The 12,315-nt window shown below is 41.6% G+C and overlaps 2 protein-coding genes across 2 annotated transcripts; both read left to right on the top strand.

The window, feature by feature from the left end:
* Window positions 1-166: 166 nt before the first annotated feature.
* Window positions 167-4,002, top strand: LOC109853252 (structure-specific endonuclease subunit slx1). Its single transcript, XM_020425147.1, has 3 exons — window positions 167-749; window positions 933-984; window positions 1,087-4,002. Exons 1-3 carry the CDS (start codon window positions 568-570, stop codon window positions 1,669-1,671), a joined length of 819 nt encoding a protein of 272 aa, XP_020280736.1. The 5' UTR covers window positions 167-567; the 3' UTR covers window positions 1,672-4,002.
* Window positions 4,003-8,299: 4,297 nt separating this feature from the next.
* LOC109853280 (organic cation transporter protein-like) lies at window positions 8,300-12,260 on the top strand. Its single transcript, XM_020425211.1, has 8 exons — window positions 8,300-9,160; window positions 9,391-9,732; window positions 9,868-10,115; window positions 10,301-10,590; window positions 10,716-11,055; window positions 11,199-11,440; window positions 11,588-11,763; window positions 11,906-12,260. Exons 1-8 carry the CDS (start codon window positions 9,026-9,028, stop codon window positions 12,206-12,208), a joined length of 2,076 nt encoding a protein of 691 aa, XP_020280800.1. The 5' UTR covers window positions 8,300-9,025; the 3' UTR covers window positions 12,209-12,260.
* Window positions 12,261-12,315: the final 55 nt, after the last annotated feature.

Here is a 12,315-nt window from a genome sequence, read left to right as displayed (position 1 = left end):
CCTTACTTACTTTCTCGAACTATATTTGAATTTCCCGCTTTTTGGCCCAAAGGCGGTGCCTATTTCTTATCTATGTTACCTACGCTGCTTATACATTGCTTAAATGGGAAAAGTGGGGGGAACTAGCAGTCCATACTTATATAGTCAAAGTACTACATATATAATTAAATAGAATGGAGAAATTATATTTTCGATGTTGGTAACTCCCTTGACTCAAAATAGAGAATTTCTTTTTCTTCAGTTTGGTAGCTCTGAAATCGGAGTTTCACGTTTTCACTTCGAGAGGTCTTCAAGGTCAACATATGAATTCGAACTCCGAATTTTTCGAAGTTGGCTTTCACTTCTGCTGTTCGACCATCAGACATTTGGGAACATGAGGAACAGCTGACGAAAATATGTCACTCACCAGGTGTTCATAACTGTAAATAATAGAACGCATCGAATGTATCATGAATAAGAATAAAGTAAACAAATGGTTGAGCATAAAAACATTTATTTATTGCTGTCGAATTTCTTCGATTTACCTGTGAAAACCGTTCGTTCTAAAATTGTATAAACTCTTCGACGATGGAAGAAGAGCCCGAAGTGGTGGAGCATTTCTTCGGCGTGTATCTACTCTACTGTTTGAATCCAAAATACAAAGGAAGAACGTACATAGGTTACACTGTGAATCCAAGACGCAGGATCAAGCAACACAATGCTGGTAAAAAACACGGTGGAGCCTGGAGAACTAGCAACAAGGGACCATGGTGAGCGTAAACATGATTTTTTCTAGAGAACGCAACATGTGTGTCTAAAATTTCGTGTAAAATACATGGCATAAAAAATAAATTAACAAAAATAAGAGAACAGACTTTTGTAAAAATATAGAATGCACAGAATAAGTATATCTTCTAAATTCTAATGATGATACTCAACATTTATGATTTTAGGAATATGGTCTTGATTGTTCACGGATTTCCCAACAATACTTCTGCGCTCAGAGTGAGTCTCAGAAATAATTCTCTATTTAAAAAAAAACTCAATTGTGTAATTTCTTTGACAACAATGACGGATTGTAGATTATGGATTGTAAATTGTTTTCAGTTCGAATGGGCTTGGCAGCATCCGCACGAGAGCAGACGGCTTAAGCACATACCAAAGAAGAAATCGTCGCAGAAGAGGTTCGACTTCTGCTTAACGGTTCTTTCCGAAATGTTGAAAGTTGGACCCTGGTGTCGTTTGCCGTTAACGGTTCGTTGGTTGGATTACGAATTCTCCAAAGACTTTCACGGATGCATATCGCCGCCACTGCACATGCCTATATGCTACGGTAAAGTCACCAGTTGCAAGAACAAGCGAACGCAGAGATCGAAAGCCGACGATATCGTTTCGAAGGAATTGCGCGGGGAAGATTCGCTGATGTTCTGTTCTCTCTGCGGCTCGATTATGACGGAAAGGGATTCTGTCTCCTGCGTGCAACCGAAATGTCTCTTGATCGCGCATTTGATCTGTCTGGCGAAAATGTTTTGCAAGAATGAAACGATGATTCTACCGATCGAAGGTAGTTGTCCCGCGTGCAGAACGAACGTCCTCTGGGGAGATCTTGTAAGAAAAAAGAACGGGTGCTATCAAACTCTTCGAGAGACTTCCACCGATTCCTCTTCCAGCGATAGTGACGATATATTATAAATATCTCGTAGTTTAGTCGAAGTTCATCTAACTGTAAATAGAATATGTACATTGAGGATTGTCATTCAGTTTTTCTTGTGGTAAAATAGTATCCTAGAACAATCGCTATATTTTGTGATATATTTACATCTTATCACAGTGGAGTTTGTTTAATACGAGGATAACGCGAAATTACATGTAATATTATTTGTATTTTTATAATTATAATTTATATATGCACAGTTTACAAGCAGAATTTGTGTTCTTGTTGCACATCAAATTCTTTCTCTATTCTCTCCCTATTTTGAACAATGAAGAAAGTATATAAATTTTAATACATCTATTCAAATTTTTTATTCTATACTAGAGAAAAAATTACGATGAGATTTCGGAGAGAAAAATTTTGTTTTTTTATTTAATTTTTGTCTTTTCTCTACTTCATTTTGTTTTACAATTGCTCGTTTTAAACTATTACAAGGTTTGCGAGGTCGATGATCTTACGATCGACGATGCAAACGGTAGATGCGCGTGTGACGACATTAATTCGTGATACGTTTTGACACGTGAAACGTTAACTGTTACACAGCAACAGTGCGTCCATGATTTCTATTCGGTGGACATTGGTTTACTGTGCAATTAGCACGCGCCGAGCCGAAACCGTTAGTAGAACTCGTACGTGATCAAACAGCGCCATTCACGTCGAAATACTTGAGGTGTACGCCAGTGGTAACATAATCGTTTTTTTTTTTTTTTAATTTATAAGCCATATGTTGATTTCCTCGACTAGCCATTAGTACGTACATCTCGCGCGTAAATTATTATTGTGTACGTGTTTTTATCTTTATAATTACTCATAATTACTGCAATTTGCTATATAATTACATAATACAAATCAGCGTAAGAAATGAACAAAGATCTTTCGATTCGTTGGTTTTGTAGAAGCGAAAAAATGATAAACAACAATTAAATTACGCGCTAACATCATTAAATATACGCGATGTTAATAAAAAATACGTGTTGAAACAATAAACAAAAATATAAAAATTTACACCAGAGAGAATTTCGACATTTTTTTATAATATATACTCCAAATATGTACTTTAAAAATTGTTTTCGTCAAAACTATTATTGATATTACCAATAAACATAAAGTGCGCTTAAATCTTCGTACGCTTCGCCTTTTCGCATACAAGACTTGTACGCATTTTATAAACTAAAATAAATTAGTTCTTAAAAACTAGAATAAATAAATAAATTAAAAAAACTTTGTATGTGTTTCATACATTAGAATTTCCGCGCTTTCTGATTCACCGCAATTCACATATAGATATACAGAAATATATATATAAATATCCAGAAAAAGAGAGAGAAATATCGTCTGTATATACTATACGTATATAGGTAAATAAATCTCCACGCGGATTTATGTTCTCTCGCGTGGTAATTTTATACAAGCTGTCTCACGCTTTTAATATCTGCTTTTATTGCGATTTAATTTCACACACGTGTGCCCTGTCAAAATAAATTAAATAAACGCGATGATGCGATTTCTTCGAGAGATTAGCAAGTCTTCGCCGCGCGAGATCTCTTTCAAAGAAATACAAAACCACCAAATTTGTTATTTATGCGAAAGAGATTTCCATTGCGATTAAGATGTAGATACCAATTTCAGTGGACCAGAACCGACGGAATTGATGGTTACGTTCGCTCGATACGGGATAAACAGAAAGCGGAAACGAACGATTTGCTGGCCATATCTTCACCCGTGGTAACCGGTGCGCATCCATTAGTAGCTCTACCGAAATTACAACGGATAACGGTACGGAAAACCTCACTTAAAAAGAGCAAGATATAGACGTAGTCTCGCGGTTGAGAGTCAATATAATCCGGCTATCGCGCTAAAAGAACAATTTTCAAGTTTTTTTGTGCGAGTATATTCCAATATTATTCCAAAACATATATCAAATTGTACACGTAAAAATCTATCTTCAATTTTTCCGCTCTAATAATAACAATTTTAACAATCATTGCGTGTTTTTTGATACTTTTTTTTTTTAAAAAAACAAACTTCTCATTTTGCGTTGTATTTAAAATCCAACTCGATACAAAGTGTTATTATTTACTGATAGGAATAAAATAATTGGAACATACATAGCAGCTCGTCTCTCTCTCTCTCTCTCTCTCTCTCTCTCTTGCAACGAACGTATATAATCATCTAACGTATCTATATTTACGTATTTAATTATTATATTTTGTTCGCGTTTATGTTCGCGTTTCCTTTTATTGATCCAGTTTTCCGAGATAGCGAAGAAACTGGATGTTCTCTCTTCATGCGAATCGCGAACATTTTTTGCTAAAAAAAAAAAAAAAAAGAACACGTCTATTTTAAAGTAAACGTCTTTTGTGTGAGCGAGCAGAATTTCGAAGAACGCGTTATCGCATTGACCTGTAACGTCGCGAAAACGCGCGATTTAAAATAAACTAGAAGACACCCAAGTCGGACACAACATCGTCGTCGTCGCCGTAGTCGTCGTTGTAGTCTTCTGCTCCGGGCGGCACAAAAATCCCGCCGAGCACACCCGAAAGATTTTCTCCGAGCCCCATCGCCGAAGCCACTCCGAAGATCAATCTCATCACCAGCAATCGCATAAAGTTCACCACGTTGGTCTCCTTGCTCTGCAACGACAGCTGCGTCTTTTTCGTTCTACCCTCCGCATAACGAATCTGCGAATTACGAAACCACTTTCGAAATTTGATCGAGGAGAAGAAGCTTCGAAAAGAAGAAACGTATTTGAAGCGGAAAGTAAGCGAACTGAAAGATGTAGTTCAAAACATGAACATTTCTAGAAAAAAAAAAAAAAAAGAATTATCGTAAAAATATAAAAAAAAGATCTGCCACCTGTTGTAAAGCACAATTTACAAAACTACGATAAATTTGAAAAGGGAGATTTGTGAACCGAGATTTGCGGTTCGCAATAAATGTCGAGATTGCGAGACCGCGATGAGGAAGGATCCGATAAAGACGAATAATTGTTTCCGTCAGAAAGAGAGAAAATTCGTTTGCGAAAAACACAAATTTGTACTCACGCTCGTGCAGACGAGCAGAACACTCAGTAAAATAATCCGCGCTCTCATAATGTTTGCGTCTTCTAATGCACTTGATAATCACTTCCGGCCGGCGGCGGCGACGACAACTTGCTCAGACAGCGATCGGTGTTTATCCAGGAGAACGACCACGTTGCGGTGCTTCGCATATACGAGGCATTCGCGCGTCGTAGAGAGAGAGCGATCTGTCGCGCCACGTTCGCCGAACAGAACTGAGGAACAGGAAAATCGAGCGCGAACGGGCCACGGTCGCGATCTCTGCGAGAGTCTCTCGGCCTTTTTTTTCCCAACCGCGAGTAACGTAGTTACGCGCCGGCCTCAGAGAATGGAAGAAGAAAAGAAGCGCCCCGCATTGGAAACCTAGCGATGACCACACGTTCTCGCCCCCTTTGACTGAGAGGGGAGGCGGTCAAGCAAAATCGACAACACGTCGTGTTGTCGATACGCATCGGCCACGGTTCGCAGAATCTAAGTTGTTCTACAATATAACGGTAACCCATTACGAAAAAAGGCATCCAGGCCAGGTCTCTCTGGCGCTTCGCGCGCCATAAGGACGCCGCTAGTCATCGGATTGCATCGCGACACGCGACGTGCGCGAGCTTCAGCGATGAAATTATCCTATAAGTGCCGAACACGATTCTGTCATTCTGTCTCTCTTCCTTGTTGCCTGGTCTGTCACGTCTAGATATTCTGTTAGTCGACGTTCTATCTTCTCTCTTGACGATTCAATCTCATCACAAGGTGACCTTTTGGTCAAAGTTCGTTGGTAGAATGGAGAAGAAATCTATCAAGTGTGTTGTACACAGCGATATATATATATATGAAAGAAGAAGCAACTTGTAGCCTGCAAAATCCGTGAAACCAATTTCATAGATTCGTGTATAAAAAAAAACAAATATCAAACTTCGCATACGTGAAATAATAAAAATTTGAGACATTCCACAGTAGCGTCTCTTGTGAGACCGGAGTTTTTTTTTTATTATCTTGTACAAAAACAATCTGAACGAGGACGCGCGTAAAATATACGTTTTTTTTTTATATCAATGAGAATTTTTTCTTCTAAAAGAAACAAAAGTAAGATACAAAACGTCTGCTCTGATGTTTGTTCGAGCGTTATATTTTACGCTGATTCGCGACCGTCGTGTAATTTCTCCAATTTGTTTTCTCGAATGACCTTTGTTCCGAATTACCAACCCTGTGCCATTGGCCTGCTTATACTGCGGGGACGTATACGATTCTCGCGCGACGAATCATCCCGAGGATGATGCGGAGCCCGCACGTCGTCGGCTAAGCTAGAAAACGCACACGAGATATTAGCCTGAATCCCAAGTGCCGATGAAATCCGGCATGGATCGTTAGCTAACGCATCATCCATTCGTGCCGTATATTACGCGATGTGTTACGAAATTTTTTTTGTCCCTTCCCCCATCCGGAATAATAACGTTTAACCGCCATTCTATCCACATACGCGCACACATACGTACACACACACACACATACTCTGGGAAAGTTCGCTTACTGGTTCACTTTTTCGAGTCATACTCGACTGCAAATGGAACTTTCAGCTATATTCTTATTAGCACGCAATTTATTCGAGCATCTTCATATTTTCCTCTCCCCTTTATTCTCATTTATTTAAATTGTACGAAAAAGACGAAAAAACTTTTTCTACCAACAAATTTTCTTCTAACAAACGCAAAGTGTTCGCGGAGACAATTAGATTGCTGAGGAAAAAAGTTAATGTAATTAAAATTATATACAATTAAAATATATATAAATTATATATAATTTAACGCAATATACACGCATTAACTTGCGTAAATAGTAAAATATCATGATCGAGATAAAGATCCTTATCGATGTATAACTGATGTTTTGCTTATTCTTCGCTGACGAGGGCTCTGTATAATCGCCGAGCTGATTATGCGTTCCCATCGTTGATCGAATGGAAATGAAAAGCCTCCCGTGAACGGCGTTGTTGTTATACCAGTCCGGAATGTCGATACCGGCTGTGACGCGCGATCACCTAAAATCGAAGGACAATGACGACGACGACGACGACGACGACGACGACGACAATGACGACGCGAAAGAGAGAGAGAGAGAGACAAAGAGAGTATTCCCATCGGATTCGGTCGTCGATCTGTCCCGGCGATGAAACCACCAATGAAAGGCAGGATGCGCGGACCGGGACCGGACGTAACGAGTCCGGCATACGCAAACAGTTCCAGAAACGAAGGAAACGTCGTCGTCATCGTCACCGCGCCTCAATGACTTACACCCTGTCGCAATCAAGATAATGCCGCCTAAGTATGGCGCGCCTTCTAAGTCGACTTCTAAAATAGTCGTATGTAGCCATTAGACACCTGCGAAGAGAGAAAGAGCGTCGTTTTGGCTGCGCTTCGCGCGAAGCCGAAGACAAGCGTTTTTCTCTTGCGACGAGAAACTCTTCAAACTACCGAAATCAATCATTTTTAATTTACAACAAATTAGCAAAAACGCACAATAGTAATTTTTGTATTTACACATCAGCGTATCTCTGAATAAGTAAGATAAAATGCATTTCGCGTAATTTCGCATTTCAATAAAACAATTAAATTATATATATAATTTTACTGTTCTTTAAAAAAAAAAATTTACAAAATTTACTGATCGATTTTACCAAGTTACTATTTTTCAAGTTATGTTTAAGAAAAACGTAATTAGACCAATGATGTGCATTGGCTGTAATATCTAAAACAATTGCATGTAGTAGCACACAAAGAAAGCTCTTGACATATATATATACATATGTATATAATTATGGTGCAGCATTCGATGAGAAAGAGAGAGAGAGAGAGAGAGAGAGAGAAAACAAATTATTTACCGAAACAAAGAGAGAGTCAATATTCATCAATAGTATCTTTCTGTCATCACGACGAGAAGTGCATACGCGCGTCGCGCATACACCAATATAGACCATGGTAAATGCGCCTCGCCGAGTTCATAGACCCAGTTGGGGGACATTATCTGACTCTCGTCGTACAACCGCTCGGTGTAGGTACATACATACTAATGTAATAGGTGCGCGCCAAAGAATTCACGCGCGTTTTCCGCGCACTTTCCAATGAGATTGACACCTATCATTGCGCGGGAAAGCGGGCCTCGCGCGCGCGCTTTTACGGCCACCCCGATTTTCACGTCGAGTCTTCAATTTCGATCGCGAATAACCGCGCTATAAAGCGCGCGCCGTGGGACTCGACTCGCCGCTTGCGAGCCGATCATTCGCAATTATCGCGAACGCGTGTCATTAAATCCGATGTCTTCCACCTGGTCCTCTGGAAACGGAAAAATCGCTTCGTTCCCGTTAGCTCGTCGTCATCCACGTTTTTCGTATTAGATACGATTTAATAAAAGCGCGACGATGATGACGCGCGGGGCGATTAAAGGAAATGCACATACACGCGTAGCCGATTCACGGGTGGCCAGGCGGTGACGCGGAGACGGCGACGCGGTGATGGTTGGCGTCAACCATCGGTGGGGAATATTGATTATTAGCAGAAGATCGTTTTCTCTCCCGTGTACATACGCACGCGTGGATATTACACGCGTGTGTATATATATATATATGTACGTATTGAAACAATAAAAGCCCCCGTGCGCGTCACACACTGTCCTCCTCCGATTCTCGCCCGCCGTTCTCGACTTCCTGTTTCGCTCCTCTCTCGCGTCCTGAAAGAGAGACGACGAACGTCCCGGGATCCTCTCTTTGTCAGTGCGTGCTTCACCCTCGTGCACGACACTTTGCTCCAATCCCGCGACGTTCGAATAAAAACAAAAACGCGCGATTCGATTGATTGAAACTACATTTCTAGCATAGAGACGCGATCTCTCTCTCTCTCTCTCACTCTTTGAATCTCAAAGTTATTCTATTCGGTATAAACGATAAATTTCACCTGTCTGATCTGAAATGAATTACGCGACATAGACTGACGTAAACGTTTTTAACACTCTCTTAAAAAAAAAAAAAAAAAAAATGCCGCAAGTGGATCGAGTTCGATGCCAATAGAAAAAGAAACATGCGGCTGTCGCCTTGAGTCTCAAAATCGTTTGTTTCAATTATCGCGGGAGTAATGAACGTGTGCGCGAATCGGTTCAGATTTATTTGCACGGTTCTCAAACTGCGGTGCGTGTCGCGCTTTTTGACGTGAGTGATTTGATCGTCGGAGAGGACACATCGTCGAGAGTCGCGGATGTGGAGGAGACAACGTCGTCGTCGTTGACGATCATCATGAATGCCGAGGAAGTTAAAGTGGGCTGCTTTCAAATGGTTCTGGTGGTGTTGCTCGGAATAAACTATGTCATCGTCGCCATGAGTCACGCGTTGCCGATTTTTCACAACCACACGCCGAAATTCTATTGTCAGGTAAAGAGAGAGAGAGATGTGAGATACGAGAACGGTCCGGATCTTTGAAAGAATTTAAGAGAATTTTCGTTGTGTTTTTTTTTCTGTAATTATTAGCAGCTATATACATATATAGAAACTGTTAGAAAACAAATAAATGTTCAAAAGAAAAAATAAAAAGCTCTTGGGAATGTTCTCTTTGTAAAAAATAAAAAAAATAAAAATTTCCCGCTTTTTTTGCGTATTCGTAGGTGAAAAATTCAACTGGCAGAAGCTACGGCTGTCAGAGCTACGCCGCGAATACATCGATCGACGTCAACTTGACTTCCACGTCGCCGGAGATCCTCGCGTCGTCCTGTTCCGGCGATTATCGCTTCGTGACGGAGTTCGAAGAGAGTAGCGTTGTCACCGAATGGAGCTTGATATGCGAAAAACAATACCTGTCTTTTCTCGGACCGACTGTTTATTACGCCGGGGTGCTGCTGGGCGCGTGGATCGCCGGTCTGTTGACCGATCGTATCGGTCGACTTCCGGTCCAGGCGATATGCCTTTACGCGCAGGGCACAATGGCGGTGGCGCTCTACGTTGTGCAGGTACAAAAAGTGTATCCTCTTCGCGTAAATAGAATTTGTAAAAATTTTCTTCTCTTTTCTTCGCGCGCGTTTTTTCTCATGCACGCGCAAATGTTGAGTCGCGGAATTGTCAAGAAAATCGTGATTTGACTTCAGGATTATCCCGCGTTTCTGGCGCTGCGCGGTCTCCAGGGAGTGTTCGTGCAAGGGCTGCAGAACTCCACGTATATTCTTTCATTAGAATTATTCCCGGCGCGATCCCGCACCCTCATCGCGTTAATCATGCAGATCTTCTGGTCGATCGGTCTCGTGCTGCTCACGGCGCTCAGCTACGTAATTCCCGACTGGCGAATTCTGCAGTTGGCCGTTTCCGTTCCCACCGCGGTCACGGTGCTGTACATTTGGTAAGTATACGAAACAAATTTGAAGACGTTCGAAACGTTTATTTCGCAGATAATCTTTACAGAATATCTTTCGAACGCTAAACAGAAGTTTAATCCGAAAAAAAGGGGTAGTGTTGCCCCGATAAAAATAAGTAAGTTTCGAAGAAAGAGATGGTGTGATTGCATGTTATATATGTGCAACACAGGATTATACCGGAATCGCCGAGATGGTTGCTGGCTAAGGGAAAATCGACCGAGGCCGATATGGCGCTCGAACGAATCGCCAAGTACAACAGCTGCTGCTGTTGCGCCCGGTCACGAGCGGAGAAGAACAGAGAAAAAAAACGCGCGAACAGTAACGCGACGCCGATAAAACCGGAGAGAAAATCGCGCGTCACCAGCGTCGATCTGAAAAAAACGAGAACCGACGAAAATCAGAGAGACGAAGCCACGAATCTGCTAAACGGCTCGGAACCAACCGAACACAAACTTTCGAGTACGTTAAACATTAATTTTAATATATATCGAAAAAAAATCGTTTTTTTTTTTTTTGTGATTCTTGCACATCCTCGCGAATGATATTTCGTACTGATACAAAAAAAATAACATCTTTCTATATAGAGAGAGCTTCGAAAGCTAATTCGACGAACTCGGAGAACAGATTCTCCACTGTGGAATTACGTCGGGAAACGTCGAACATCGTCGAGGATAGGAGAGATTTGCCTTCGAGTTCGAAGATAAATCGAAAATCAAAAGCGCTTTCGGGATGCGATAATCAAAGAATTTCCTTGAGAGAAGCGGAAGGTGAGGTGGTGTTGCGCAGAACGAAAATGGAAAGCGGACGCGAAGGTAAAGAAGAAGCGAGAGACGAGAAGAAACAGGACGAGACGAGCTCGATGTTGAGGACCACATTCGAATCGGCGAAGTTGAGGAAATACGCTGCCGTAATGGTTTGTCAATGGTGAGATTATCAGTGTAAAAATCACGTGCTGCTTTTTTTTTTTTTTTTTTACATTGCCGCACTTTTACTGCCGAATTCACAAAGAACGATCTCGCGCGGATGTGCGCAAAACAAAATTTGTTCGATGATTTAAAATTTTTCAGGCTGACATCCGCGATGGCCTGCGACATACTTAACAATCTGGCGCCCAACTTCCCGCTCGACAGGCACATCACGTTCGCTTTGACGGGAGGTCTCGAAATGGTGACGTACACATTCGTGTACTTCGTACTGTCTAGATACGGTAGAAGGCTGCCCGTGTGCATATACCAATCTCTGAACGGCGTAGTTTGCATGTTAATTGCGGCCCGCCTCATTTTAACCACCGCCGATGCACCGTCCACCGGTACGTGTGCGCTAATTGAACACAATTGAGATCAAAACCTATGCAATTTCAATTCCGATCGTGCATGAAAAAAAAATCCCGCTTTCACGGAAATAAAATCACCGTATATTTTTCTTAACCGCGGACGTGCATAATCTTTAATTTCAGATCTCGTGTGGACGATAATGCTGCTGTTCGGCAGAGTGACTGTCACGAGCACCGTTTCCATCGTCTATCTGTACACCGTTGAGGTGTTTCCGACAGTGGTGCGTGGCAGTTGCTTGGGATTATGCGTGGTGTTCGCGAAAATCGGCAACCTAAGCATGCCGCATTTGTTGCTCTCGGTATGTCGTCAGTTTCTCTTTGTTTGAATTGCTTTCGCATTCCAAATTGCAGTTTGCCCTCTTTCGATTTCTATGAATCTCGCTTTTGAATTGTTAAAATTACATTATTTGACGCACAAAAGATTAACGATCTGTTCATCAGGGGCAACACGTGCCGGTTCCGGTGCCATTACTAGCGGTAGGTATGTTCTGCCTCGTATCCGGCGCTCTCGCTTTAATTTTGCCGGAGACTCTGACCAAAGTTCTGCCGGATCACACGGCGGACGTGGAGCGCATGATCGGCGATAGCAAAACCGATAGCGACGACGGTAACGCAAAAACCGAGACGAAAGAAGAGGACTCGACACAGAAGCAAATTCTGCGGGAAAAGCTCTTCTCGGAAGACTGGGTGGATGCCGGTAACGGAATTTTGGTAAATTTTACAGAGAACAAAACTAACGATTAGTTTGCAAAATTTTAAAAAAAGTCACGGCACTTTGTATAAAATCGATCGAAGCTTGATGAATACTTTCCCTTTTTTTTTGTCCCCCTCTCCTCATACATATGTTACTC

The sequence above is a fragment of the Pseudomyrmex gracilis genome, unplaced genomic scaffold (genome assembly GCF_002006095.1).
Source record: "Pseudomyrmex gracilis isolate BER0280 unplaced genomic scaffold, ASM200609v1 scaffold_45, whole genome shotgun sequence".
NCBI classification, from domain to species: Eukaryota; Metazoa; Arthropoda; class Insecta; order Hymenoptera; family Formicidae; genus Pseudomyrmex; species Pseudomyrmex gracilis.
This window is presented reverse-complemented; position numbering and strand designations above follow the sequence as displayed.

Bases quoted from the DNA above. Each gene is read 5' to 3' on its own strand.
- LOC109853280 (XM_020425211.1), top strand. From the start codon at position 9,026: ATGAATGCCGAGGAAGTTAAAGTGGGCTGCTTTCAAATGGTTCTGGTG. The intron at 10,116-10,300 runs GTAAGTATACGA...TGTGCAACACAG, and splicing joins GTCACGGTGCTGTACATTTG to GATTATACCGGAATCGCCGA. The intron at 11,764-11,905 runs GTATGTCGTCAG...TCTGTTCATCAG, and splicing joins TGCCGCATTTGTTGCTCTCG to GGGCAACACGTGCCGGTTCC.
- LOC109853252 (XM_020425147.1), top strand. From the start codon at position 568: ATGGAAGAAGAGCCCGAAGTGGTGGAGCATTTCTTCGGCGTGTATCTA. The intron at 750-932 runs GTGAGCGTAAAC...TTATGATTTTAG, and splicing joins ACTAGCAACAAGGGACCATG to GAATATGGTCTTGATTGTTC. The intron at 985-1,086 runs GTGAGTCTCAGA...AATTGTTTTCAG, and splicing joins ACAATACTTCTGCGCTCAGA to TTCGAATGGGCTTGGCAGCA.